Source organism: Pongo abelii, chromosome 18 (assembly GCF_028885655.2).
Source record: "Pongo abelii isolate AG06213 chromosome 18, NHGRI_mPonAbe1-v2.0_pri, whole genome shotgun sequence".
Lineage (NCBI taxonomy): Eukaryota > Metazoa > Chordata > Mammalia > Primates > Hominidae > Pongo > Pongo abelii.
In genome coordinates this window covers 56,935,653-56,959,456 of record NC_072003.2, presented here as the reverse complement: position 1 = coordinate 56,959,456, position 23,804 = coordinate 56,935,653, and the positions used below count along the sequence as shown (strand labels likewise).

Below are 23,804 nucleotides of genomic sequence, written 5' to 3'. Positions count from 1 at the left end.
TACCATGCCTAGATAATTTTTTTTTTTTTTTTTAAGAGACGGAGTCTTGCTCTGTTGCCCAGGCTGGAGTGCAGTGGCGCAATCTCGGCTCACTGCAACCTCCACCTCCCTGGTTCAAGCAATTCTCCTGCCTCAGCCTCCTGAGTAGCTGGGACTGCAGGCACACGTCACCATGTCCAGCTAATTTTTTTTGTATTTTAGTAGAGATAGGGTTTCACCATGTTACCCAGGCTGGTCTCAAACCCCTGGGCTCAAGCAATCCTCTTGCCTTGGCCTCCCAAAGTGCTATGACTACAGGTGTGAGCCACCAAGCCCAGCCAAGGACCAGGTGATAATCCTTAAACTCAGGGACGGTGCTGGGATGAGGGCAACCTGGGGAGGCCTGGCCCTGGCTTCAGCCCAGCCCATGGAGTGACCTTAGTTGGGCAGGTGGCTGGGCCTGTCTGGGCCTCCGTTTCCTCATGCCATTACCCTTGGCTGGTCTTTCTTTAAATCAAGGCAGGGTGAGGGAGCTGACTAACTCCTGCAGACTCAGTGCTGGGTACTTTATTTCTGTCACTTCATTTAATGCTGTCAGGATGAGGTGAGGACTTCATAATCCCCATTTTATGGACGGGGAAACTGAGGCTCAGAGAGGTGAAGTAAAATGCCCAGGATCACACAGCTCCTAAGTAGCCGAGCCAGGATTTAAGCCCAGACCTATCAGATGGTGGAACAGCTGCTTCTCAGGTTACTATCCCTGAGACTTTGAGATAAGGAAGTTGAGACCTTCAGTGTGAGAAACAGATGTCTGTGAAGATAAGCCCCAAAACACACCAAGTTTGTCCACCAGAACTGCTCCTGTGGCTCAACTGATGCAATGTCCACACCCCAGAATTTCCCTTCCAGGAACACAGCAACTTGCATAAAGTGAGGGCCCGCCTTCCTGTCTTTCAACTGCTTGCGGGCTGGGAGGGGAAGCGAAGCGCATCCATTTGCAGTCAACATCAGCACCCAGCATCTGGACGGGGAGGTGGGCTGCAGCCTGCAGCTTCCGGGGCTGTTGGGGGAGGCCTAATAGTGACAGTAACTTCTCACCTGCAGACAGGGCTTGACAGTCCACAGAGCTCCCTGGAGAGGGTCGGGGGCTGGGTAGGGAGGATGGTTGGTAAGTTGTGGGTAGAGTGAGGGATGGACTTGTGCGGTGAGGCTCCAGGGAGGGGAATGATGTCAACACTCACTGCTGCCCCCGAGTAGGGGGGTCGCTGGAGCCGGCGTGGGGCTGCCATCTCTCTGCATCTGTCTCTCTGCCTCTGTTCTCCCTCTTTGTGTCAGCCTGTCTGTTAAGTCTCTCTCTCCGTCTCTCCATCTCTGTATCTCTACCCCATCTCTGCTATCTCTGCCTCTTTTTGTTTCCTACTGAGAAACCTGCATGTGATTGTGACATGGAGCCCCAACTGCTGGAAGTCCCCTGCCCAACCTAGGTCTGGCCTGAGACACCCCCTTGGCTCAGGGATCTGCCAGGCTGGTGCCAAACTCATACATCCACTCATTCAGCCAACAAATATTTATTCAAGGCTTGCCACGAGCCAGGCCCTGTGCTCGGCCTGGGCTGGAACAGTGAGCGAGGCCACCCAGGTCCTTGTTCTCTAGGAGCTCAGGTTCTAGTGGCAATGCCCAGCCTCTGCTCAGGGGCCCCACACACTGAATGGGTGAGAGCACCCCCAGGTGTGCTGAGCCCCAGATTGTTTGCTTTCTACCTCTATGATGACAGCAGGTCAGAGGTTGGGCCACCCACGTGGCAGTCAGAGTCAGGAGTGGGGGGTTTGCCCAAGGTAGCTCACCCATTCAGTGGTTCTTTGAAATGCAGTGTCCCTGGACACCTGCAGGGCTGCCAGCACTCTGAACACGGGGGTCTCTTCCAGGAGGGTGGGCTCTGATCGGACGGGCAGAGACCAGGGGCAGACTGGGTGGGAGGAGCAACTCCCATCCCCCAAAACAAACCCCCAATGCCTGAGGGAACGCTGGCCTCCTGAATGCCCCTCAAGGTTACAGGCAGCCAGAGGGGGAGTTATGGGAGGCCAGTGACAAAGAGGAGGAGGGGAGAGGCTGGGGGCTCCTTCCAGGGCTACGCCAACAACAGACTCTCCTCCCTTGCTGAGACCAGAAGGTGAGTGAGGGCTTTGCATTGAGGGCAGGGCATGGAGGTGACTGTCACTCTTTGCTGGCAGGGGGTCTCAGGACTATAGGCACTTTAGAGCCTTGCAAACCTGCTTACGTGGACTCTTGGACCTATAGTTGGATCTGGATGGGACCTCTGATGCCACGTGGTCCAACCTGGTCCCATCCTCTCCCTCCCCAGACACATTGTACAGAGAAGGAAACTGAGGGAGTGCAGAAGGAGGCACGGAGCTGCCCAAGGTCACACAGTGAGCCAGAGCTGAGTCCATATTGCAGGGCCGTGCCTTCCTATTCTTGAGATGCGGAGTGGGCCTGGTGCAGTCTTGCAGTAGAGGAGGAGACTGTGGTGCTCTGACTTGGGAGGTAAAGGGTGGTGAACCAGCAGCAGATGAAGACACCTGTTAGGAAGGAGAGGCCTCGGTGAGCCTGGAAAGGGGTGGGCAGACAGTGGGGCAGCCTGGGCTGGTGGCTGCTGAGAGGGAGGAGATCCACCATAACCACTCAAGAACTGCTGGGAAAGGCAACGATGAAACCATTTCACAACCATTTCAAAAATGAAATAAAAAAGAACCAAATAGAGATCTTGGAAATGAAAAACAGAGACCTTCAAATAAAATATTTACATATGCCTATTACAGAAAAGAAAGAGCAAAATAGAGGAATTTTCAGACATGCAAAACAACCATCACTCCCTCTATAAAGGATTATTATGGGAGGCACTCCAGCAAGAGGAAAAGGGAAAGTGTGGAGTGAAAGAAATTATAGTAAGTACAGAACATGACTTAGAAAAACTCTATGTTTCAAGGAAATCTGTAACTAAACCTCTATATACAAGACAAATATTGAGAAGAGTTCAATGGGCAATTCATGTATACCAAGGGCTCTGTTGTATTGGAGAGGAAGAGAGAAATACAGATAACTCAGACCCAGTGGAAACTTAGTAGAGTGAAGTGTGCAGGCTTACATATTAAGGTAACCTCTGAAAGAATAACAATGTCAGCTATAGTTTCAAAGTTCATTTCTCCCCAACCATAAACCTCTGGGATTCTCCAGGCATGGACTCATGATTCTCCACCTGGAGACAGCCTCAGGTGGCCTTACAGTATAATTTCTATGATTATTAATATAGTTCCCACATATTGAAGACCTAGTAGTTCCCACATATGCATTGCCATTGTTCATTGTGAAATCTGGCAGGCCAGGCACAGTGGCTCACGCCTGTAATCCCAGCACTTTCGGAGGCTGAGGCAGGTAGATCATCTGAGGTCAGGAGTTTGAGACCAGCCTGACCAATGTGGTGAAACCCCGTTTCTACTAAAAATTCAAAAATTAGCTGGGCATGGTGGCATGTGCCTGTAGTTCCAGCTACTCAGGAGGCTGAAACCAGGAGAATTGCTTGAACCCAGGAGGTGGAGGTTGCAGTGAGCTGAGATTGTGCCACTGCACTCCAGCCTGGGTGACAGAGCAAGACTCCATCTCAATTAAAAAAAAAAAACTGGTGAGATAAGTATGGGATTATCCCAATTTCGAGATGAATGAGGATGGGAGGAGCCGAGTGACTTGCTGGGTCAGGGATGGGGCTAGGATTTGGACCCAGGGCTGCCTGGCCCTAGCCACTAAGCCACACAGTCTCATGGGGCGCTGGGAGCCAGCCCTGGTCTTGGGGGCTTATACCCGCTGCATCTAGGATGCCTGGGTTTCTAGTGACTTCTCTGAACAGGTTGAGTCTCGTCATTCCTGTCTTGGCTGTTTCTCTCACAGTCAGACTGTGATGCCTCTCTGGGCTGTGGATGTAAGGAGCAAAGAGAACACATATAAACCATAGCACATGGACGGCTCTTACCCCTTTGCTGGGATCTCAGAGGAAGGGCCCTGTGGGGGCCAGTAACAAATACAGCAAGCATTTCCTTCCTACCTCCTACCCTGGAGATCCCATCCATGTCATGTGGACATCAGATCACATGATTCTGCCCTTCTGGTTGCAGCTGATTGGACCAGAGATGGATGATGGACACTCGACTTGCAAGGTCAGGTAGGGTTATGGCAGCCATGTTGGGTAACAATTTGGGGCCATGGGTAGTAAAGGATGAGTGGAGAAAGAATGAAGGAGTTTCCACAGACACTAGGTGAGAGACTCCATAGCTCCAGGAAAAAGATAGAGAACGTATCTGCTTTGGTTTGGGTGGCTTTTTCTGATGCTGGTAGCAGCTCCCATGAAGGCAGCTGATATGTCTGGGGTGTTTGTTCCTTCCAAATCTCATGTCGAAATGTGATTCCCAATGCTGGAGGTGGGGCCTGAGGGGAGGGATTGGATCATGGGAGCTTAGCACTCATGAATGGCTTAGCACCATCCCCTTGGTGATGACTGAGTGCTCACTCAGAGTTCATGCGAGATCTCCTTGTTTAAAACAGCATGGCGCCTCCCCACTCCCTTGCTCCCACTCTCGCCATGTGATACGCTGGCTCCCCTTTATCTTCCACCATGATTGGAAGCTTCCTGAGGCCTCACCAGGAGCAGATACTGCTGTTGTGCTTTGCCTAAAGCCTGCAGAACCATGAGCCAATTAACTCCATTTTCTTTATAAATTACCCAGTCTCCAGTATTCCTTTGTATTATAGTAACACAAACAGACTAATACAGCAGCCAAACTTTGCTGCCCTGGATCCTTGCTCTGAATATTTGAAATCAACATCCTTGACTTGAGCTAGCCTGAACACAGTCCTGAGTCTTGCAAACCACCCTCTTCCCTACCTCCCAGTACCTCCTGGGACAGACAACAGAGCCCATCACCTCCCTGGTGCAGGGGCCTCACCTTGCAAGGAGTTGAAAAGTGCAAAGATGTAGACGGTGGAGAGGCCCAACGGGGTGAGGATGGCCAACCCCCATGTCACACCCACCAGGCTTGAGAGGCCCAGCAGGGTGAGCACCTTCTTCCGGTTCTTCCCCCGCTCCTTGACTGCTGTAGCGCCAGACAGGGTGAAGATCTTCCAGGCCAACAGGGCCAGGACCACCATGCCAAAGAGGAAGGTGATGAGGAAGTAGCCATGGACAGTGATATAGAGGGCGTACATGGTTGTCCCATCACGGAACCAGCATCTGGAGGAGGGGGCAGCTGTGGTGGGACTGGGAGCAGTACCTCTGGCCAGCAAACCCAGGAAGTGCCCTGGCTGAGCTTTTCTGTCTGTGAAGGTGCCTCTCCCATTTCCACCCATCAATCTCTGGCTCTCCCGCTGTGGAGGGGCCGTCACCAGGCTCCAGTCTGGTGTCTCTTTAATGCCAAAGTGACCTCAAAGGCAGGTTTCATTTGCCCCATATTACATTGTGAAAAAATTGAATTAGTGGCCGCCTAAAATCAGAAGCTTTGGTATAAATACCTAGATTTCTGCTTCTCCTATAAAATCATACACCTAGGCAGCTCTGTGGATGCCCTCCTGAAGGATAGCAACTGACTGCTAATTAGATGGGCTTGTGACTGCCAGTCTGCTGCAGTCCCCAACCTGGCCCACTGCCTGCACCTTTGTGACCCCTCCGGCTCCTGGGGCCCCAGCTTTTGAGGCCCTGGGGACAGGTCCAAGGCCTCACCAGCTCCTCTTAGCACAGAGCCATGGGCCCAGTGGTGGGTGCCCCATGGATCCCAAGGTGTGAGTCTAGAAACTGAACTCAGCTCCACTGCCCCCTGCACTGCAGGGGCAAAGGGCCTCAAAGAGCATGTTGATCAGTTTCCCCATGGTGCAGATGAGGAGACTGAGGCCCTGGGAGAGATCGGGCCTGCCAAGGTCACACACACAGCAGGCAGGGCAGAGCCCAGACTAGACCCAGGGCTACTGGGAATCACTGGGCAGGTGGTGGCCTGAACAAGGACACATGTCTGGGCAGCAGGTGGGGGCTGAAATCCAACACACCCTCCACTCTCCAGGCTGCGCACCCCACATGCGGACGGGGTGACCTTCTTTACTTTGCCTCAAGGTGCCATGTGGGCTCGTGTTGGCCCAGGCTCGAGTAAGGCATCCTGCCTCCTGGTCCAGTTCTCCCTCTCCTTTCTCAGGCCCCCTCTCTCATTTCACTTTCTCTCTCTCTCGGCTTCAGTTTACTTCTCTGTGCCATGAGCTAGCTGGATCTGAGGATTCTTCTGGTCTTGACATATTTGGTCTAGATTTTCCTAGAAATCCCTCCTCTCCCCACCTCTCTCCAGCCCCGATATGTACAGCCGGGGAGCTGGCATCACCCCTGCTCCCACAGCCGCCACTCACAACTCCAGAGAGGTGCGGTTCTCCCTATCGCGGATGGTGTAGAGGCCGTAGCTGTTGGCACTCCCAGTGCCGATGACCATCAGGGCAGGCAGGCCTGGGCACAAGGGGAAATGGCATGGCACCACTGGGGCTTACTGGCACGTCCTCCTCCACATCCCCTCCAGATGGCCATCCCTCCAGCTCTGGGAACCCCTCCTCTCTCTCCCCAAGGCTATTTCCCTCTGCACCCTCAGCACCGGCCATTTATTCTGTCCATCCAGGCAGCACCTACCCCAGCCCACCAGGCTCAGCTTCAGGAAGTAGTGCCCGAAGTAGGTGTTGAAGACCCTGACGGCGAGCAGGTAGAGGTGGAAGGCTTCAAGGCCCATCCAGGTGAAGGCACAGAGCAGGAAGTAGTGGAAGACAGCTCCCCGGGCCCAGCAGGCAGCATCAGACCCCTTTGAGCCACTCCCCACATTGACCAAGAAAGCCAGATTCAGGAGGAACAGGCTGCCACCCAGGGCCACGTGGATCTTTGGGGCATCTTCTGACTTGAACCTCTCCCGGGAAAGCCTGGGGCGAGAAATAAGAGGCCCCAAGGGGCCACAGCTCCCATGGGGAGCTCCCATGAGGCACCCAGGCCTGTCCACCCCGACAGCCTATGGCTCTCCACCCCCACTGCCAGCTCCTGCCCGCTCATCCAGCTTCCGTCCCTGCCGGTAGCCAGAGTGGGAGTGTCCTGAGGTTCAAGTCCAGGAGCCTGTCATGGCCCACGGGGCCCTGCGGGTTCCGGATCCTGCCAGCCTCATCCCTTGGTTGATGTGAGGCAGGATAATAGGGAAAATGAGGCCAGAAAATGAGGCAGGAGAATAGCAAAGGGAATTAAAAGTTGGATAAAGGACAGAATAAGTAAAAGCAGAGAATAGAAGCAAGGTGAATGGGACAGGTGAGCAGGAAGTGAGATGAAAAGCAGAAGTTCATCAGGCAAGACAAAAGTGATATAAAGAAGGGACCCCATGGCCGGCAAGATCCGGACCAAACCTGTAAGGGGCAGCTCTTCAGAGATGGGCATTTGCATTAGAGAGAAAAAGTTTCTTTCACATAACCCTGTATGATAATTAGCTATTTAAGGTTCATGCATATGGGCTGCATATCATGCACGTACTTAAAATTATGGGATGGAGGTGACGCACAAACATACACGGGCCCAAAGTAACTGAGCAACACACCTATCAGTCAAAAGCCAGACACTGGCTAGAGATTAGGCAGCCTTGGGAAGAGAAGAAAAAAAACACCTGGAATGACCCAAACTACACCAAGGTGAGGCTGATCTCATTTCGCAGAGGTCAGCCCACTCTCCCCCTCTGAGAGTGGAATACTGCTTGGAATACAGCTCCCCTAGGCTCCTTCAAGCTGGCAGGTCCTTGTTGCTTTGCTTGGCTCTCCCTGTGTGTCTCATCCAATTCTTCGTTTGGGGCACCAAGAGCCTGGAACTGCGTGGCACCATCCGGTAACAGTTGCCAAACTGTGTAACTCGCAGTTCCCTGAATGCTTGCTGATTTTTCACACCTCCCAGACTCTGCCATTGCTCTTCCCACTGCTCTCAATGCCTTTCCCTGCTCCCCAGCTCCTCCCACCTTCTTTGCCTGACTCCTCTTCTTCTGCCTTTCAAATGCCCCTTGGATGTTTCCTTCTGGGGAGGCCATCTCTGAATGCCCCTTAGCCTGAGCTGATTTGGACGTTTCCCAGCAGCATATTGTAACTCCCCATCCTCTCCCTCCTCGGGTGTCTCCCATGCTATGAACTTCAGGCCTAACAATGGAGGGACCATGGATTCATCGGTTAAGTGGATGGACAGGTGGGTGGATGCATGAAGCCGAAAATGCAGTAGGAGAGTGAGGCTCAGAGAGGGACAGGAGTCTTATGGGGTCACAGAGCAGGGCAGGGGCTCCAACTCTGGGCTCCAGACTCCCTGCCCAGTGACTCACCAGGCTCACCTCCCTCTCTCTGGAGCCCCCACTCTGAATTCTTAGCAAACCAGATCCAAAAGCGCTCTCAGCTGAGGGAGGGGAGCCGGGGGCTTTCTGGAGGAGCATCTGGGATCATGTCCATCTCACCTGAGATGCCAGGCCCCACCCTGGGGAGCTGGTGGTAATTTCTCCTGGCGCTCCAAGCCCCGCTCACAGGGTCCAGCAATGCGGCCAGCTGGCAAGTCACACTCGGCTTGTTGGGGACGGGGATGGTGTCCTAGGCCAGGGCTTGGAGGATGGGGGTGAGGGGCACCACTTACACTCATGGGTTGGTCTGTGATAGAGTGGGTGGGCCTAGTGGGGGCTGCAGCCCGGGGCCAAATGCTAACACAGAGGCACGTGTAGAGGGCAGTGGGACGGCCCTGGATGTGGGGGCAGGAGACCCAAGGGCTGCTTTAGGCCACCCCCAGGGACTCCCAGGAGGCAGGGGACAGGACAAGCTGGGGCACTGGCAGCTCCTCTAGGCTCCTTCAAGCTGGCAGATCCTGTGGGTCCCTCAGCCATGGCCTGGGCCCAGGCTGCAGTGCTCTCTGCTGTTTCTGCCTGTCCTGCACTCACTTCCACCTCTTCTGGACACAGCCCCAGATTTCCCCGAGGAACGCCCATCCCCACTCTCATAAGTCAGGGGCCAGGGGTTCTTTGTTAGCTCAAACCCAAGAGCAGACACATGGCCTGGCCGGCCAATCTGTGTATTCCAGCCCTTGACCACAGTGACCCAGACAGGCATGGGCACATGGTCCAAGTTAGGCCAGTAAGACTCAACTCTGGTGTATACACGGGATAAAACTGCATAGGCTGATACACACAGACACCCACACACATGCTCACACAGGGCCAGTTTCATGAGCATATGACCTCTGTAGGACCCCATACGCAGAAGGACTTAATGTTCTACTGTCGCCATCTTGACATTCTTAAAATTTTTTGAATACGGGGCCATATGTTTTCTCTCTCTCTCTCTCTCTCTTTTTTTTTTTTTTGAGACAGAGTTTTGCACTTGTCCAGGCTGGAGTGCAATGGTGTGATCTCGGCTCACTGCAACCTCCGCCTCCTTGGTTCAAACGATTCTCCTGCCTCAACCTCCTGAGTAGCTGGGATTACAGGTGCGCACCACCACGCCCAGCTAACTTTTTTGTATTTTTAGTAGAGATGGGGTTTCACCATGTTGGCTAGGCTGGTCTCGAACTCCTGACCTCAGGTGATCTACCTGCCTTGGCCTCCCAAAGTGCTGGGATTACAGGCATGAGCTACTACGCCCGGCCTTCTATATTTTCATTTTGGACTGGGCCATGCAAATGATACGTCCTGCACACGCGCACACACACACACACATACACAGACACAGACACACACACACACACGAATGTACATAAAAAATGGTGAAAACTGAGCAAAGTCTATATTCTAGTCAACAGTACCGTACCACCAGCTGCTGGTTTTGATATTGAACTACAGTTGTCTAGGATGTATCCATAGGGGGAATCTGGGAGAAGGAACCACAGGACTCTGCACTATTTTTGCAACTTTCTGTTTTATCTCAAAATAAAATCCTTCTCAATCCTGGGATTCATCTTAGAATACTTGGAAAGAGGAGACCTCTTTTATTTCTGCCTAAGCAGCTAAGGAGCTATGATGCAATCCTGAGGCAGCCAGGGCCCCTGAGGGTAGTGAAGCTGCCCGATGTGACTGTCAAGGGGTGAGCAAAGCTGTGAGAGGTAGAGGGAGACCAAGTTCTGGGGACCTCTTTTGACCCCCTGGATCGAACCCTGCCTGAAGTCCATGCACCTTGGGTTTTTCAATTACATGAACCCTGTTTGCTATTTGCTATTCTCAGTTACGTGAACCACACATTCCCTGTTACGTTTAAGCCAATTTGAGTTGAGTTTCTGCCACTTGCTCCTGAAATAGCTCTGACACATTTCAACCCCCAACCCCATTTTGGGATGAGGACACTAACGTGTGGAGAGGACATCAGTCAGAGGCTGCACAACCTGAATGCTTCCCACCCTGCCCTGCTGCCTCCCTTGAGGGCGGGAGGGAGACATGGTGGGGAGGTGGGGATCACTCACCTCAGGAAGGCATAAAGAATAATGGTCAAGGCAAGGAAGATCATGGAGACCCCACAGCCCGCCTGGGAGATGCGTGTGAGGATATGCACCGTGGACTGGTCCAAGGTGGGTCTCTGTGGGTGAGCCCAGAACCGGGACCACATCAGTTGGAGGCCAGGCCCATATACCCAAAGACCACCAGGCAGCTCCCTCCCCAGGGCAGGAGCTGGAAGCCCCTGGGATGGCTGGGATCAGAGTGGAGGGGGCTGTTACCAGGAGCAGGGCGAAAAAGGTCAGGTGGTCACAGCAGCACATGGTCTCCTCAGGTCTGACCTCCGTGGAGCAGCCCTCAGAAGCCCAGTCTCCAGTGGGCCCTGGAGAGGAGGCCAGGGGAACAGACGGGAAGAGAATATAGGGAGGGGAGGGAAGGAGAGAGGGGAGGGGAGGGAAGGAGAGAGGGGAGGGAAGGAGAGAGGGGAGGGGAGGGAAGGAGAGAGGGGAGGGGAGGGAAGGAGAGAGGGGAGGGGAGGGAAGGAGAGAGGGGAGGGGAGGGAAGGGGAGGGGAGGGGAGGGGAACAGACGGGAAGGGAATATAGGGAAGGGACAGGAGGGAGAAGAGGAGGTGAGGAGAGGAGGGGAGGGGAGGGGAGGGGAGGGGAACAGACGGGAAGAGAATATAGGGAGGGGAGGGAAGGAGAGAGGGGAGGGGAGGGAAGGAGAGAGGGGAGGGGAGGGAAGGAGAGAGGGGAGGGGAGGGAAGGAGAGAGGGGAGGGGAGGGGAGGGGAGGGGAGGGGAGGGGAGGGGAACAGACGGGAAGGGAATATAGGGAAGGGACAGGAGGGGGAAGGGGAGGTGAGGAGAGGAGGGGAGGGGAGGGGAAGGGAGGGGATGGAGGGAGCAAAGAGGAGGGGAGGGGAGGGGAGAGGAAGGCAGGGGAGGGACTCAGCCAGTGGAGCCAGCCCCGCCCCACAATGCAGCCCATACCCTCCCTTCCTGTCTTACCCCAGAGAAGGTCCTCCAGGCCCTACCTTTAGTCACATCCCAGAATACACAGGTGAGGGTCATGTTCTGAAACCGAAGAGTGGAAGTCAGGAGAGAGGAAAAGGGAAGGTTGGGCGAGGGCAGGGGAAGCGGGAGGACGGTGTGCTCCCCCAAGTCCTAGTGTGAGTGTCCATTAGGTAGAAAGCAAGGTTCATGCCCATGGGCCGCACAGAAAGATTAAGTGCATCATTTGATGAGCCCTGAGCCGGCGTGTGAAGCGCGCGACTGTGGTGTGGGGCTGTGGGCGGGAGGGTTTGCCTGCCTGTGTGCATGTGTGCGTGTCAGGGGAACATGGGTGTGGAGGATGTGGAATGCCGTGTGCAAGCAGATGGGCTGGCCAGGTCCTCATGTGCACCTCTATGGTGTGTGGCCTTGGATCCAATTATGTGTATGGCCCTAATGGCTCCTCCTGGGTGACTGTGGAAGGGTAGGGGACAGACGTGTAGTGTCCCATGCAGGGCCCATGGGCCCAGGTGTGCCCACTCGCCCGTCTGCCCTGCAGTGACTGCCAGGCCTGAGCAGGGGACTCACGGGGGGCGGACGCTGGTGAGAGAAGACGATCTCCAGAGGCTCAGCCAGCTTGGTGACACGCATTTGTCCCACACTCAAGCCCACCAGGTGATTGTTCAACACGCCGCTGCCATCTCCCAGGCCGAGCCGGGGGCCCTGTGAAAGGGTAGACCAGGGATGCCAGGCTGCAGAAGGGGCCATCCCAACCCACCAAGGCTGGGGTTCCTAGGAGCCTCTAGGAACCCATGGCCTTTGCTTGGAGGGCAGAGTTCGAGACCAGGGGACCAGGGAGCCAAGGAGTCACGGGCAGCCTCCTCCCTGCTGCTCCCAGTGGTCTCCTGCTTGGGCTGGGCTAGGTCAACTGACTGCAAAGCTGTGCACGTGACAGCTCTCCATTGCTGGCCTCCAGAGCTCCTCTGCCCTCTTAACCAGAGGGGGCATGGGGCCAAGATCAGCCAAGAAGTGGAAGTCAGCGGGTAGGACAGCGTGCTCCTGAGGGTCTTAGTGTGACTGTGCATTCGGTAGAAAGGGGGCTGGTGGGGGGAGCACACTAGCCCTCAGGGGTACATACGTCTGCACAGGAGTGGATGCACACCTCTGGGTGCACACACCTGGTACACACATGTGCAAGGGCATGGGTGCACTTGCTCGTGTGGATATGATCACAGCTGAGTACATGGGCTTGTGCGTGCACAAGAATAGAAAAGGATGTGCATGTTTGTGCTTGCAGGAGGACACACAGAGCACACGAGCACCCCCAAGACACATAGACAAGCCAAAGGGCACTGATGTGTGGGGGTCAAACATCTGAGAGCGTGTGACCAGTGTGAGTCTGAAGACCATAGACTCTAGTGACAGGTGTCTGAGATGGCCACGGGCTGCGTTAGAAACACTAAGAGGCTCACTGCCTGCTCTGTCCCCATCGGATCCCTCGGCAGACTCCAGTGACAGCAAGCTGTGGCATGGAGCCCCCAGAGGACCTAGCACTTAACCTTGGAGCTTCCCTGAGTCCTCACCTTGAAGAGAGTCCCTGGACCGATGTCCAGAATGGTGATGGCCAAGCGGACAACAGACCTGTTGCCTGGCAGGGATTGAAAGAGGCTCTTGGGAAGTCGCACTCTGTCAGGGGGCTTGTCCTCGTCCTTCATCACCTGCCTCGGAACCTACAACCACAGACACAGCAGCTCCCATCTGTACCCAGCCCCCAACACGAGTCCTGCCACTCCCTCAGCTGGGAGGGGAAACAGGCACACTGGGTAGGGGGCAGCACCTGGGGACTGTCAGCTCTGAGAGGCAGGACACCTGGGGCACAGTGCAAGCTCTGCTCCTCACAGGCTGTGCGTCCCTAGACAAGTTGTAGCCCTTGTGGAGCCTCGGTTTTCCCAATACAGAGAGTAGAGCTAAGCTTGTGCCTGTCTGGGCACCTGATGCCTGGGCAAGCTGAATGTGCAAGTATGAGGACGGCTGGAGGGCGTGTGCTTTTGGCCAGGGCCCTAACAGTCCCAGTGTTTACATAGGGCTTGATTGTGACAGTGTCTGGCTTCTGACTCAGGAATAAATGGAAAGAATGAAACCGTCAGGAAGGAAGTTCAGGAATCGAGAGAACAAGGGCAGAGAGGGAGGGCACACACATTTACTCTGAATGTCAAATCCTCCCCGCCCAACAAAAACAACACGTTTTTAAAAAACAAAGAATCGTCAGAATATTGAAATACATTTCAGTGGTCATTGCAAAGCTTTTTTTTTTTTTTTTGAGATGGAGTCTCATTCTTGTTGCCCAGGCTGGAGTGCAATGGCGCTATCTCAGCTCAGTGCAACCTCCGCCTCCCAGGTTCAAGCGATTCTCCTGCCTCAGCCTCCCAAGCAGCTGGGATCACAGGCATGCACCACCATGCCCAGCTAATTTTGTATTTTTAGTAGAGACAAGGTTTCACCATGTTGGCCAGGCTGGTTTCGAACTCCTGACCTCAGGTGATCCGTCCGCCTCGGCCTCCCGAAGTGCTGGTATTACAGGCGTGAGCCACTGTGCCCGGCCGCAAAGCATGTTTCATTCATTCTCTGAGCTCCCTGTTCCCCTAAGAGCTACAGCCTGACCCACCCAGGGCCTGCCTCAGAAGCAGCCCATGCACATTGGCACAGGGGGTTTATGGCTGGAGCTGAAGGCCCCAACTTTTTCCTTCCCAGTCCAGACTCCCAACGAAAGGACATGTGGGTTATTTCTGGGGCCAGTGCATAACCCCTGCAGAGGGCTCAGCTGCTTGAGTGACATAATAAAGGGTTGAGAAAGAATCTCTCTTCCATTTCCCTTTCTCCAGAAAAACCTAAAAGTACCTCAGTGCTAACCAACTCACCTTGCTGCCTGAAGTTCTACCACCACATCCATTTCTTCCGGAAGGCAGGAGGCTTTCTAAACCCTCACTATCCCAAGCATTCCCTGTGCATTATCTCATTTGCTCCTCTCATTCATCTTTTGTTTGTTTTGTGTTTTGTTTTGTTTCTGTAGAGATGGACTCTCACTGTGTTGCCCAGGCTGGTCTAGAACTCCTGGCCTCAAGCCATCCTCCTACCTCAGCCTCCCAAAGTGCTGAAATTGCAGGTGTGCACCACTGCACCTGGCCATGTTAATCTTGAAAGTGGGCAATACCTTCATCTTTTTATAGACAGGGTAACCAAGGCTCAGAAAAGTAATTTGCCCATGATCACAATGGCTGGTCAAGGGCAGAGCTGGGATTTGAATCCAGACAAGCATAAACCCAGAGTCTGTCCATCGAACCCTTTACCTCATTTCAAATATGTTCCCTCAGTAAAGGAGCTCACGGAAATTTTAGGCTTGGAGGAGTCTTAGAGCTCATTTTACAGATGCAGCTCTGCCAATTGGGACGTGGGGAAGGGACAAGCCCTAGTTATATCACGGGATATAACTCTCTTAGAGTTTTGAAATATATGTCCAAGAAAAATAGGGTCCGAACCAGCCAAGAGGGCTGGGGAACTCTTCACCTGAGAGGGCTCCAGAGAGAAGTAGAAGTCTTCTGCGGTGTTGGTGCTGAGGTTCTGGACCAAAGCCTTAAGGAAAGACGTGTTCACCTTCTGCGTCAAACCTTCCTTCATCAGATGGGCCTCGTAGTTTAGCCAGTATCTGCAAACGGCCAGGGATGGGGGGAGGGTAGGATCCTGCAGGCTGAGTTACTCACTCATCAGGCTCTTGGGGTGAGAGGGCTGACCCAAACTATCAAAGTAAAGACCCTGGGATCAGGGCAGGAGGAAGAAAAGTGGCTTGGGGGCCATCCAGGCTGCTCCTGCAGGATTCCAGCTAGGCGTCCCCCTGAGTATTTTATGTGTTTGTCTTTTTTTGTGCATGTGGTCAAGTACACATAGCATAAAATTTACCATTTTAACCATTTTAAAGTGTCCAATTCAATGGCATCAAGTAAGTCACAATGTTGTGCAACCATCACACTATCTAGTTCCAGAACATTTCATCACCCCAAAGGAAACCCATACCCATGAAGCTCTCCCTTCCCCCTTCCCCCAGCCCCTGCAATCACTAATCTGCTTTCTGTCTCTGAGTTTGCCTATTCCAGATAGCTCACACAAATGGAATCATACAACATGAGCCTTTTGTTTCTGACTTCTTTCACTCAGCATAATGTTTTCAGGGTTCATCTATGTTGTAGCATGTATCAGTATTCCATTTTATTTTATTTTTGAGACTGTCTCACTGTGTCACCCAGGCTGGAGTGCAGTGGCACAATCTCAGCTCACTGCAACCTCCGCCTCCCGGGTTCAAGCGATTCTGCTGCCTCAGCCTCCTGAGGAGCTGGGATTACAGGCGTGAGCCACCACACCTAGCTAATTTTTTTGTATTTTTAGTAGAGAAACATGGGGTTTCACCATGTTGGTCAGACTGGTCTCGAACTCCTGACCTCAAGCGATCCGCTTGCCTCGGCTTCCCAAAGTGCTGGGATTACAGGCGTGAACCACTGCACCTGGCCCTATTTCTTTTTTTAAATTATTTTTAGTAGAGTCGGTGTCTCACTCTGTTGACCAGGCTGGTCTTGAGCTCCTGGCCTCAAGTGATCTTCCTGCCTCAGCCTCCCAAAGTACTGGGATGACTTTGGGCACGAGCCACTGTGCCTGGCCCCTGTATTTTGTTTCTTTTTATGGATGAATACTATTTCATTGTATGGAGAGATCATATTTTAATTATGCCGTTATCCATTGAGGGACATTTGGGTACTTTCCCTCTCTTTTTTTTTGGCTACTGTGAAAAGTGCTGCTACAAATATTCATGTACAAGCTGCTGCTGCTGCTGCTGCTTCTTCTTTTTTTTTTTTTTTTTGAGATGGAGTCTCACTCTGTCACCCAGGCTGGAGTGCAGTGGAGTGATCTCAGGTCACTGCAACCTTTACCTCCTGGGTTCAAGCAATTCTCCCACCTCAGCCTCCCGAGTAGCTGGGATTACAGGCACCTGTCACCAAGCCTGGCTTTTTTTTTTTTTGTATTTTCAGTAGAGACAGGGTTTCACCATGTTGGCCAGGCTGGTCTCAAACGCCCAACCTCAAGTGATCTGACCCCCTTAGCCTCCCAAAGTGCTAGGATTACATGCATGAGCTGCCGTGCCTGTCCCATGTATAAGCTTTTGTTTGGAGACTTATTTTAAGTTCTTTTGGGTATATACCTGGGCAGCACAAAGAGGAGCCTCTGAACAGCTCTGGGGTGCTAAGAAGCCACTGGATCACCCGCAGGTGGGAATGGAAGCCTTTTCAGGCCACTGAAATAACATGATCCAATGAGATGGCTGTCCTAACACCAAGCCTGAGAGCACAGGGCTTTTACTCATTCCTCTAACACATATTTATTAAGTGCTAATGCAAGCCACGTGCTTTTCTAGGCATCCCAGAAGAGTTATGGGCAACTTTGGTTAGGAGTGGGAAAAGGAAAGAGAGGCAGAGATATTTTTGGAGATGGCTCCTAAAGATGTTGTATTCTAAACCCCTTCATTTCCCTCACCCCCACATCTAACCAGTCTCTTGTCTTACGGAGTCTACATCGTATCATCTCCCCCATCCATCTCTCCTTTCCAAGCACACAATGCCAATTGCTGCTGGTGGTGCTGGCTTGGCCCTCACTCCCACCCAGACCCCTGTGATGCATCCTACTGGGTCATGTCTTCCTGCATCACCACTCCTGTAGCCATCCCTGAAGCCCGAGCAATCTTTCCAAAATGCAGAGTTGACTATACTCTACCTGCGCTTAAAATATGTCATTGCCCTGCCGCCCCCACCCATTGGTATAGCTTACACAACCCTTCACACCTTAGTCTCTGCTTATATTTCCAGTCCTATCTCCCACCCATCGCATCTGCCCATTGTCTCTTCCAACCCCACGCAGTTTACATTGTTACAGTTCAAAGCCTTGTAGTTATCCCCCATTACTTTCAAGTTCTGTTGCCTGTATCCTCACCATTGCTTAGATCCAACTGGAAAACTCCTATGCACCCTCAAAGCCCTTTCCAGGTTTCCTCCTCTGTGAAGCCTTGGCCAACTTCCCTCCTCTGGGCTAACCTGGCACCTTGTCTGCCATTCTGTATACACTCTGGAGTCATCATTATTTGGGTCTGTGTCTGTCCTTCCACAACTCCCAAGGGCCAGAATAGGAGTGGATTCATCTCTGAATACCCTAGATCAGTAGGGACCCCAACTGCCAGAATGGGGGTGTTGGGTCAGGGGGACTGTGGTGTCAAACAAGGTGGAAGAGTCAGATGGGAGCAACATTTTCTGGGGCCATGGGGGCAGATGGCCCCATCCCTTCCTGATAGTCCTCCTCCTAGCAGCTTCAGATTCCCCCCCAGCTCAGGGGGCCCCCTCACCTCTGCAAGTTTTCCACATTGCAGGAGTCGCTGCCCGACTGCCTGCACTTGGTGAAGCATGAAGCCCTGTCATTCAAGTTGAAGATGTCATACTCGTACATGTTGTTGCTCCCCAGGCAGGGGTTTCTTGGCCCTTCGGTGGGCTTTTCCTGACCTAAGGAAGGAATGTAGAGAGTGTGAATGGGCTGGACGAAGATGGGCAGCAAGGATGAGGAGCAGGGAAAGGAGCTGGGGCTCCAGAGTCTGGTGGTTGGGCTAGAATTCCAGCTCCATGCATCACACTAAAGGTGCACCTGAGCAGGATGCAGACCCTCTCTGGGGCTGTTTCCAAGGTAAAAGCAAATACCCCATCTCCCAGGGCTGGTAGGATGCTTTGGGGAAAGCATGTACAAAAGGCTTGGCACATGGCTCTGTAAATAAAAGGTTTCATATGTGTGTGCTATTACTCTTTTACCCCTTCCTCTAGGGAGTCTGCCTGGCTTTTCAGTTATTCCACATCAGACCTTCCAAAGCCCTTGCAACTGTGGCCTCCTGGTCAAACTCTTGGATGTATTCTGTCTTGGTTTGCCTCATTCTCCCACATTCACACTATCTTATTTGTGTAAATTTAAAAAATGATGTATTGGCAGGGCGTGGTGGCTCACACCTGTGCTAAGAAGCACACACAACCATCACAGCTACCTCCTGGGACAGGGAGAAAATACAGCAAACCAAGGCCCCTCGAGCAAAATGACTTGAGAAAGGTTACTAGCTAGTTGGAGGCTGCTCCAGGACTGAAGACCAGCTTTTGTGACTTTTAGTTCAGTTCCCTTTCACCTAATACAGGGCAGGAAATGGAAGCTTTGGGTCATCTACTAACTGTATGTCCTGAGGCAAGTTTCTCAAACTCTCTGAGGCTCAATCTTTTGCCAGCAAAATGGAGCTAACAATACATTCCTTGCAAGTTTTGGGAAGGATTAGAGATAAAGGACATAGCTCATTGTAGGTGTTCAAAGAGTTTACCATCTTTAACGGTTTATCGCACAGTCTTCTGGAAATTTCGCAGAAGGTATGCATATGCAAGTATTCATAAGTACATCTTTTTTTAATGAAAAAATGTTTTAATTAAGAAGAGGGGGTTCTCACTATGTTGCCCAGGCTGGTCTTGAACTCCTGGCCTCAAGCGATCCTCCTGCCTCAGCTGCCCAAAGTGCTGGATTACAGGTGTGAGCCACCAAGCCCTGCCAATACATCATTTTTTAAATTTACACAAATAAGATCACTTAACAATATATCTTTTCTTTTTCTTTTGAGACAGAGTCTTGCTCTGTCACCCAGGCTGGAGTGCAGTAGCATGATCACAGCTCACTGCAGCCTAGACCTCCCAGGCTCAATCGATCCTCCAACATCAGCCTCCCAAGTAGCTGGGACTACAGGCACATGCCACCATGCCTGGCTAGTTTTTCATTTTTTTGTGTTGTTTATTTTTACTTTTTGTAGAGACAGGGTTTTGCTATGTTGCCCAGGCTGATCTCAAACCCCTGGGCTCAAGCAATCTGCTCACCCTGGCCTCCCAAAGTGCTGCAATTTATAGGCATGAGCCACCACGCTTGGACTAGCAATATATCTTGAAGAACTTTTCCACCTCATTCTTTATATAGTTGCAAACTATTCCATTCCATGGGCATTGCAACACTTTTTTAACCAGTCCCCTCTTGGTGGACGTTGTTTTTCACAATCTGCCGTAAGAATTCTTGAGTGTGCATCTTTTCAGCTTGTGTTGAGAACTCATAGAAAACATTCCTATCTTAGGACTTTCTGTATCTAACTGTATGTGCTTTAAAACACCGCCAGGAAGGCTGGGTGTGGTGACTCACGCCTATAATCCCAGCACTTTGGGAGGCCGAGGTGGGCGGATCACCTGAGGTCAGGAGTTTGAGACCAGCCTGGCCAACATGGGGAAGCCCTACTAAACATACAAAAATTAGCCGGACGTGGTGGTGGGTGCCTGTAATCTCAGCTACTCAGAAGGCTGAGGCAGGAGAATTGCTTCAACCCGGGAGGCGGAGGTTGCAGTGAGCCGAGATCACACCAATGCACTCCAGCTTGGAAGACAAAGAGAGACTCTCTGTCTCAAAAAAAACACTAAAAACAAAAAACAAAAAACAAAAAAAAATTCCTATTCTAGGACTTTCTGTATGTGCTTTAAAAAACTGCCGGGTATTATTGAATTTCCCTCCAGAAAATGGTGTACCTATTTATACTCTCACTCAAAGTGGATGAGAGTGACTATTTATCCACATGCCTATTATTCTATAGTTTACTGAACTTTTGGATTTTTGCCAGTCTGAGAGATGACATTGAATCTTATTTTCATTTAAGGAGTTTGAGCATCTACCTGTATATCTGCGGCCACTTATATGTCTTTTACTCTGAATTGCTTTGTTGTATCCTTCTCCCATTAAGGGTGGGAAGTGGGTCTTGGCTCTGCATCGTCACTTTTCGGATTGCCCCCCCCCGCCCAGGAAGTGTTAGGAGAGCTCCCTCTGTGATGGGTGGTGCTGGGGGCTGAGGCAGGGGCTCATTGGCTTTCCATTTTTTATTTCTCTCTCTGGTATTTGATTTTTTAAAAATCATGTCCAGTATTACTGTCACATTTTTAAAAAAACTGTTCATTTTTAATCATTAAGACAAAAAAAGACACGATAAAAATAATGGCTGAATAAAGAGTAACAGCAGGGTAAAAAAACATTTTAGAGGGGATTTTGTAATAATGGACTCTATATGTGATCATTCGTTTTAGATAGCTTATAAAGGAACTGTAAATTTCTGTTAGTTTATAAAGATATTTACGATGCATTGTTTAATGGGAAATGAAAATGATAGTTGAGCATGAATATAATATGATCCATGTTTGCTTTTTAAATAAAGGGGAGAAGAGGGAGGAGGAAGACAAACAGGGAGAGGGAAGAAGAGAGGAGGGGGAGGAGGAGATGAGAGGGGAAGGAAGAGGACAGGACAGGAGGGGAGAGAACATTGTCAGCTTGAGGGCAGATGCCATTCTCTGCCATCCCGGCCCTGCTGTCACGAATGGGTGCAGGTGCAGGCAGCCCCCTGGTGGGTGACATCAGAGCCTCCCTCTCGGATTGCCATGAATTTCAGCGCAGGCATGTAAGTGAAGCTGTTGGCAAGCACCCTACAGACAGGATCATTAAACATCTTTTCCGTGTTTATTCTTTGAAGACACTGCAAGCATTTCATGTAGACAAGGAGACCCTGTGCTAGGCCTGTGGATGGGATAGCGCCCCCCTCCTCTCCAGACCCTCTGGGCTCCAGAGCCTGGCCTCCATGGACTGCCTCATTTGGGGGTCAGCAAGTGGAAAGTGGACTGGAGGTCAGAGGGCAGGAGGAGGGCAGGGTGGGCATTTGCCCCCACCCCACACGGCTCCTTCAGCCCCTGCTGGCTCACCGTGAGCAAACCACCGCCATTTCCCTCCTGCAGCCACAGTCTGGCTGTAGAAGCCCAGGAGGCCACTCCCTCCTGGGCCCTTTAGACCTCACGGTGCTGAAGCCTGCCCCAGGTGCCAGCCTGCCCAGCGACCACCCTCCTTGCTCCCCGTGCCCTGCCCGCAGCTTTGTCGCGTGTCCCTTCCTGCCAGCCCCTCCATTGCATCCACCCCTTGCTCAGCCCTAACAGCTGGGTCTCACATGCGAGTCCCCACCACACTGTGTCACTCCTGCAGACTGTGAGCCTTTTGAGGGCAGGGGCCAAGTGGTACCAGCAGGAGCAGAGGGCACCATCGATGCTTCCTGAATGAATGAATGAATGAATGGGCAAATGGAGAATGGAGACTAACACATCACTGTCCACACAGGAAGTGTGCAGACCTTCCTGTATGTAGACCTCTCAGAGCTCCTTGCTCGATCAAATGGCTGCTGCTCTGCCCCAACCACAGCACCCACATCACCATAGGGGAAACAGCATCACCTGAAGGAGCCTTGAAGGCCCAACCAGCGATGACAGCTGGGGCCTGAGGACGCCCATGAGCCCTGGTCACAGCTGCCATCGGTGGCTCTGTTCATCCATCCATCGAGGGCTGCCCGGTGGCCTGCTCTGTACCAGGGCCTCCCGGGGCCACTAGGAGGACAGTGCTGTCATCTCCCACCCTTTCTTGAGCCAGGGACTGATTCACTCCACTGAATCTCCCAATGTTTGAAAAGAAGAGGGTTCTTTGAAGCCCAAATAAGTTGATCTATGTGGCCAAAGTCATGCGACCTCATGCTGGACACACAGGGAGATGGACATGCAGGCCCCTCACTGAGTCAGAAACAAAATGAGAGCGGCCCACAAGGCCCCGAGACAGGAGCACTGAGGAGGGAGCACTAATGGGGGAGCACCTCCCTCTGTCTGAGAGGGTTGCTAAGACGCCACAGAGGCTAAGAAGGGTAAATGGAGCCAGCTAGGTGGGCAAGGGGTAGGCGGACAGCTTTCCTGGGAGAGAGGCCAGCAAAGGCAAGGCCCGGGCGCTTCCATGGCCTCTGGAGACACACCATGTGTTTGTGTGTGAGACGGGAGAGTGACAGGGAGGAGTGTGGATCCTGGCTCAGGCCACTGAGGACCAAGGGGTCGTGGCTGAGACTGGGAGAGGGAGCCGGTGTGGGGTGAAATGTGCGGGAGGAGAGAGCCAGAAGAATGAGGTGACAGACCTTTCTGGCCTCAGCTTCCAGAGTGTCCGAATCCCATCCCCAGGATCCCACAAGCCAGCTGGAGAATTGCCCGCCCAGGGCCAACCCCTGTCTCAGCGCCAGGCCTGTCAGGGAGACACAGCCCAGGTTGGGGAGTCAGGGAGCACCCTCCGACCTCCCCTATCTCCAGGGCACTGTGGAGCAACAAAGGGAAACTGAGACCAGTCCTGAGCAAGGTTTAGTGGAAGGACAGGACTGACCCAAAGGGACAGGGCTAGAGGAGGTGCTGAGGTGGCCACGGGGGGTCTTGGAGGACACATCCCAGACACCCCAACTCCTCACCTTCTCCAGTCCCTGCGTCTGTCCCTGGATCCCTCCCTCGGCAGAGCAGGGTCGGCCCAGCGTGGCAGGAGGGGATGAGGTACCAGCCACTCACCTGAGGTCGGGAGCAGGGGGAGCAGGAGCAGGGCCCCCAGGCCCCTGGGCATCACCATCCTTGGCCAGCCTTGCTCACGCCACTGGAGCCCTGTGGCTGTCTGGCCCTCTGGCCCCAGGCTCTGCCGAACTGACCTGCCCCCACCCTGCTGCCCCACCGCTCTGGCTTCCTGTGTCCTCTTTCTCACCCTTCCTGCTCGATGGCGCCATTGGTTGGGTTGTGAAAGGTGAGTGTGGGGAACTGGGCGGTGCTCCCAGTCTCACCGCACCCTGGGTCCATCTGCAGAGGGAGCCGCTGAGCCCACCCAGATATGTGCCCCCAGGGCCCCACTGGGGTGGGATCTACAGGGCTAGGGGCTGGGTGGCCACAGGGGCCTGGCTCAGAGCAGATCCCTGGGAACTGTGATGAGCACAGGCTTTGGAGTCAGGCGCACCTATTCAGACCCCTCCTCTCACAAGCTGGGAGCCTCTCTGAGCCTCAGTTTCCTCCTCTGTAAAGTGAAGATGGCAATGGCGCTGCCTCCTAAGGCTGTATCAGGGTTTGATGAGACCTGCAACAAGCTGGGCACAGAGCCTGGCTCTGGGCGTGAGGACGAAGACCCGGATGGTACCTATGGCTTAAACCAGGCTGGAGGGCGTGGGAGGAGAGCAGGAGCTGACCCTGCAGCCTGAGCTTCCCCCACCAGCCTGGATAACAGGATGGACCCAGAGGCAGGGTAGCGGGAAGACAGGAGTGCGGCCCCGGGGGCTGGTCAGGCCTGGGCTGACATCCGTCCTGGCCACTTCCTGGCTGGGTGACCTTGCACGCACTGTCT

The 23,804-nt window shown here is 52.9% G+C and overlaps 1 protein-coding gene across 1 annotated transcript; it reads right to left on the bottom strand.

The window, feature by feature from the left end:
* Nucleotides 1-1,531: 1,531 nt before the first annotated feature.
* On the bottom strand, nt 1,532-23,167 carry ADGRG3 (adhesion G protein-coupled receptor G3). Its single transcript, XM_002826471.5, has 12 exons — nt 22,991-23,167; nt 17,890-18,043; nt 15,018-15,156; nt 13,037-13,183; nt 12,042-12,176; nt 11,498-11,537; nt 10,742-10,842; nt 10,490-10,602; nt 6,683-6,963; nt 6,412-6,505; nt 4,974-5,257; nt 1,532-2,558 (listed from the first exon to the last, which is right to left on the bottom strand). The coding sequence occupies exons 1-12, from the start codon at nt 23,046-23,048 to the stop codon at nt 2,449-2,451; spliced, it is 1,656 nt and encodes a 551-aa protein (XP_002826517.3). The 5' UTR covers nt 23,049-23,167; the 3' UTR covers nt 1,532-2,448.
* Between the last annotated feature and the right edge of the window lie 637 nt (nt 23,168-23,804).